This window comes from Mus caroli, chromosome 18 (assembly GCF_900094665.2).
Source record: "Mus caroli chromosome 18, CAROLI_EIJ_v1.1, whole genome shotgun sequence".
NCBI lineage: Eukaryota > Metazoa > Chordata > Mammalia > Rodentia > Muridae > Mus > Mus caroli.
The window spans coordinates 6441725-6447724 of record NC_034587.1 but is presented as its reverse complement, the minus strand read 5'-3'; the positions used below and the strand labels follow the sequence as shown (position 1 = coordinate 6447724).

Below are 6000 nucleotides of genomic sequence, written 5' to 3'. Positions count from 1 at the left end.
AAAAAAAAAAAAAAAAGGAAGGGTGAGAGTCACTGCTTTGAGGCTAACCACATCATGAAGGCCAGGAACTTTATCCTGGGAAATAATTCAGTGTGTTTAGAGGTTCACCTTAGTTTACAGATCTTGTTGGAGGGTGATGTAGAATTCTTGAGTTTGTGACATTAGTGGATCAGTCACTTCTCAAGTCAGTCTCCTGTCCTCTTCCTTCCTCTTCCCTTCCTTTTCCTTTGGTCCTCTTGCCTTCCCTCTCCTTTATCCTGCAGCACTGGGAAAGCTGTACTTTGAGCACATTTGTATTTAGATAGTGGGAACTGAGTCAGATCCAGTGAAGTTTTGTTTTGGATCCATTGCATTTATACTGGCACTGAAACAACAGAGGACATACTTCGACTTTGGTGGGTAGGGGCGGAATTGAGACACAGTCTGTCTCTGTCTTCCAGTCTTGGCTGGCTTTGAACTCACAAAAGTAGCTTTCCTCTGCCTCCCAGGTGGTAGGACCTGGTATATTTTCATCTTTAAAAGGTTATGCCCTAATGATTTTCTAAATTTGAGGTCTATAAATTTGAAAATTATGTAAGTGAAAATATTTGTTTTTGTTTACAGTTACAGTAAAATGGGGAAAGGAGAAATTTGAAGGTGTAGAATTGAATACTGATGAACCTCCAATGGTGTTCAAAGCCCAGCTTTTTGCATTGACTGGAGTCCAGCCAGCCAGACAAAAAGTTATGGTGAAAGGAGGAACCCTGAAGGTAAAACTGATATAAAATGTCATAAATGCTGCTTAACAGAACGAATGCTAGAGACTGTGGTTATTGGAGACATGGTCTCATGATGTAACCCTGACTGGTCTGAATCTTCCTGGTAGATCAGGCTGGCCTTAAACTCTCAAATCTGTCTGCTTCTGCCTCCCATTTAAACTGTTCTAGTGATGTTGTGTATGTGAGGAGCATCATGTCTGTTTCAAAATATAGCATTTATTTAGTAGGTACCTCCAGTGGTCAGGACTATAGCATGCTATAATTATCTGTAGTGTTTGAAATTTTTGGTATGAAGACGTTAATTTTATTTTTGTTTGGGCTAGTAAAAAATGGATTGGTATATCTTTAGTAATTTTATATACAGGGATAGAAAATTTTATTTGTTACAAGTATACAACCAGGGGTTGGAAAGATGGCTCAGTAGTTAGAAGCGCTTGTTTCACTTACAGAGGACTCAGGTTGGAGTCCCAACATCCGTCTGGGGACCCATGACTGTCTATAATTTAAGTCCCTTCTGGTTTCCCAGGGTATGCAAAATACCTGCATACATGAACTATAGAATAATAAAAATGCAACAGTAGGAATAATTTTTTTAAACACCACAGAATGTACTTTTGTAATATGTATTTGAATGTTGAAATTTAGTTTCACATCTTCATCAAAGCCCTGGTTCTCAAGTAATGGGACACATTTTTATACTTTATTCTTACCTTTTCTCATAGTCTGCATTTTAAAGAAGAGGCTTTTTCTCTTAAGAGTAATTGCTGTCAGGGCCTGGAGAGATGCTCAGTGGTTAAGAGCACTGACTGTTTTTCCAGATGACCTGGGTTCAATTTCCAGCACCCACAGCGCAGCTTATTACTATCTGTAACCCCAGGGGATCTGATACCCTCACATAGGCATATATATATGCAGGCAAAATCACTACTGCACATAAAATTTTAAAAAAGAAAAAAGAAAAAGAGAGTAATTATCTAATTCCTATCTAGATCTGGAAGGAAAAATGTCTATTTAAAAGGAGAAAAAACCCATTTTCTCCTTTGGAATGACCATACAAACTCTATAGTAAGAATTCAAGCTTAGTAGCCTTTCATGGAGGACCATAAAAATAATGAGGGCTTTTTGCTTTTGTTTTTGTTTCCTCTTATTGTTCTTAATACCACATAAGGATCGCTGAAAAATATTTTTGTAGGGCTTGATGTGACATTCTGAAGAGCAGTAGTTAACTTTAAGGATGAAGACTGCCTGCCCTATTGGTTGGGTATAGATATAGATGTTGATGAAAACTTGTTTACTTCCCAAATTCTATGAACCTTTGGCTTTCAGGGACTTGGATAGCTAGTTGGTGCTGGGCTGTGTCCTAATGGGATACTTTAGAATATAACAGAAAATACTAACCAAACAAAATTGATTAAAAATAAATAATATTACTGTATATATCTTCTATACCAGACTTTTATGATTTTTCATTACTTTTGAATTATATATTACTTATATTTTAAAGCAAAGGGAGCATAAAATGTGAGATGTACAAGGCAAGCAGGTCTGAATTGAAGCTTTAGTTTTGGGGCAGGCATGTAAATTTTGTTTTGAGGTAGCTTCAAATTTAAAATTGTGCAGATGTGGTTAAACATGTTTGTTTGTCTTTGAAATAGGATGATGACTGGGGAAACATCAAAATGAAAAATGTAAGTATTAAGAACACTCATTACAATGAAGTGAGCCAGTTATCTCACCAAAATAAATCTCAAGGTCCCTTTTTAAATGTGTATTTCCAGTTGTTCAGCACCATTTATTTATAATTCTTATTCAATTATAATTTTAGAAGAAGTCAGTTTCCACAAGTTAGTGTTTAGACCAATTTGGAGAGGATGAACCCACTTTGAGAACTGTATCTCCTAAACCTTAGAGCATGGCATGCTTCCTATGTTGTTTAGGTCTTTAATTTGGCACAACAGAGTTGTGTTTCAGTATAGAGACCTTGCCTGGCTTTTGTTAGATTTTCAGAATTTAGTGTTCTGTTGCAGTAGGAGCAATGTTTTAAAAAATTGTTTCTCAATGTTTATGGCTAGTGTATAAAAATATAATTGATTTTTCAATTTTATTCTTATTCTGTGATCTTAATTCATGTGATATTCCAGTAATGTTTTTGAAGATTGCATTATCTTTGCATTCACAGGAATAGCATCTTCAAATAATGAATTTGCTCTTCCCTTTAGTTTCTGTGACTTTTATTGAGATATAATTGCTAAACCACATAACTTCTGTTTTATTTTTTTCCTTGAATTCTTGGTAGAATTTCTAGTATACTACTGAATAGAAAATAGAGTGGAGATTTTCTCTTGAATCACTAACATTTAAAATTATGAACAACTGTTATATGTCGTTAAGTCCTTTTTCTGTTACTTGTTAAAATGATCATCTGATTTTTTTAATTTTATTTTACTTTTATACTTTGTTCAGTGTCATTGTTACCTGTCACCATCCTCTGTCCTCGGTACTGGGGATGGAACTTTGGGTCTAGTGCATGCTAGGCAAGCTCTTTAACACTGAGAAGGTGCACACCAAGTGTGCTCTCACTGATTCTCAACCCATCCCTAACACCTGATACTTTCGTATGTTGTTTAGGCTGGTTCTGAACTCCTGGGCTCAGGTAGTCTTGCTTCAGCCTCAAAAAGTGAAAAATGTGTATCTGGTGGGTATGGTTGCTATACTTGCCTTGAATCCCAGCACTCTGGAGGCAGAGATAAGTAGATCTCTGGGAGGTCCTGGTCAGCCAGGGATACATAATAAGACTCCATGTCAAAGGAAAAAAATGCAATTAACCCCAAAGGGGATCTTGTATGTGGACTTTACCCATTGATATTTATCATATTGAGATATTAAAACTGAGATATTTAGGGAGCTGGAGAGATGGCTCAGCGGTTAAGAGCACCAACTACTCTTCCAAAGGTCCTGAGTTCAAATCCCAGCAACCACATGGTGGCTCACAACCATCCATAACAAGATCTGACGCCATCTCCTGGAGTGTTTGAAGATAGCTACAGTGTAACTTATATATAATAAATAAATAAATCTTTAAAAAAAACCTGAGATATTTAAAAATATTATTCATTCATTTAAAATAATTACAAAGAAAGTTGGCAATTGACTTTGTGGGTAAGAGTGCTTGCAGCTAAGCCTGGGGACCTGAGTTCAGTCCCTGAAACCCATAGGGTAGAAGGAGAGACCTGACCTCTGCGAATTGTCCTCTGGCCATTATGTGTTGTACGTACACACACACTCACACATACACACACTTACAAATCATAAATAAATAAAAAGCTGAGGAAAGTGCCTAGCCCAGTTTGTGAGTTGACATTTTCAGGAGTGACTACCTTGAGAGCTAGCATCACTCAGTGGGATGTAGCTGTTTATGGCTTCTTCGTATACTGCAGAGGATCAGCTGTATTCAGAGATAAGATTTATTTATAATAATATTTGCGAGTTTATGATTCTGAAAGAATCTCAGGATCCAGTGGAGGTTAACAGACAGTATCTAGAGTACTGTGAATGTTTAAGAGGAAGAAACATTTATCTCAGTATATTGCTGGGTTCCAATTTTTTAAAAAAATTTTAAATATATTTTTAAAAGATTTATTTAATGTATATGAGTACAATGTTGCTGACTCAGACATACCAGAAGAGGGCATCGGATCTCATTACAGATGGATGTTAGCCACCATGTGGTTGCTGGGAATTGAACTCAGGACCTCTGGAAGATCAGTCAGTGCTCTTTAACCTTTGAGCCATCTCTCCAGCCTGGGTTCCAATTCTTAATTAGGATGTTTGCATGTATGATCATGAGATTTGTTAGCCTTCATTTCTATATTGATTTATGTACTTACTTTGTGACTCTGGTTGGCCTTGAACTTTGTATGTAGTGGAGGATGGATGGCCTTGAACTGATCTTGCCTTTGCCTCCTGGTGCTAGGACTAGAGGCCTGTGCCACCATACCTGGCTAGTCTGTATTTTTATGACTTACTTAATTTTAATGTCAGAATTATGCTGAGCTCATTAAGAGAGTTGGAGAAGTATTTCTTCTTTCCTGATGAGTTAAAGAGTAGGTTTCCTTTACATATGTGAAGTAATTTACCAGGATTTTCCTTGTGTATGATTATTTTAACTTCCTTAAGAGATTTATAACTTTTGCTTTTTTCTTACATTAGTTTTCAGTGAGGGTACTTTAAAGAAAGGGATAGAAGGAGAGAGAACTCTGAACATCAGTCCTTGTCTCCCACTGTGTTTGAGATAGGGTCTCTTTGCTGCTGTGTAAGCAGGAGAGTTGGCCCCTGCTCTTGTGGAGATGTTCCTGTATGTGGTTTTCTTGTCTAGGAGCACAGGGATTAGAGATGTATGCTAGCATGTCTTGTTTTATGAGTTGTGTTTCTTCAAACTCATATCCTTGCTTGCATGGCAAGTACTTTCTCTATTGAGTTAATATTTTCCCAATCCTGTAGGATGACTTTTAAAGACGTCCTATGCCCATGGATTTGCAGATCCTCCTACTTCTATCTCCCAAGTTCTAGGATTAGAACATATAGGTCTGTGCTATCATGCCTAACTTAATACTGTCTCCTGTTTTCATACTGAGTATTAGTGGTATATTTAAATATTTGCATCCTTAGTTTTCGAAGAAGTTTCCTTAGTCATATTTTGGTAATTACAAAAAGTCCATGGAGAAATAAAATGAAGGTTTGAAAGTTATTGAATTCAACATAGATATTCTCTCTGTGTGTGTGTGTGTGTGTGGTTGTTGTTGTTTTAATCCTGATCACAGTTTCCCTTCTACTCCTTTCAGCTCTCTCCCCTACCTCCCTTCTTCTGCAGATCCACTCCTCTGTTTCTCTTCAGAAAAGAAATCAACCAAATGTAGCGTAACAAGTTACAATAGACTAACCACATACCCTTATATTAAGGCTAACCACATACCCTTATATTAAGGCTAACCACGTACCCTTATATTAAGGCTAACCACGTACCCTTATATTAAGGCTAACCACATACCCTTATATTAAGGCTAGTTGAGGTAACCCAGTAGAAGGAAAAGGGTCCCAAGAGCAGCCAACAGAGTCAGAGAACCCTCATCCCCAATATTAGGAGTCCCACAAGAACACCAAGCTACACAACCATAGTATGTGCAAAGGACTTAGTTCAGACCCATTCAAACTTCCTGATCGTTGCCTCAGGCTCTGTAGCCCC

The 6000-nt window shown here is 37.3% G+C and overlaps 1 protein-coding gene across 2 annotated transcripts in view; it reads left to right on the top strand.

Annotated features, from left to right (window-relative positions):
• Nucleotides 1-6000, top strand: part of Usp14 (ubiquitin specific peptidase 14) — a 35058-nt gene that overhangs the window by 5110 nt on the left and 23948 nt on the right. For both annotated transcript variants that reach the window (XM_021150210.1, XM_021150211.1), the window contains exons 2-3: nt 604-749; nt 2414-2446. In XM_021150210.1, the coding sequence (XP_021005869.1) occupies nt 604-749; nt 2414-2446 (179 nt within the window). The remainder of the gene's footprint in view (nt 1-603; nt 750-2413; nt 2447-6000) is intronic.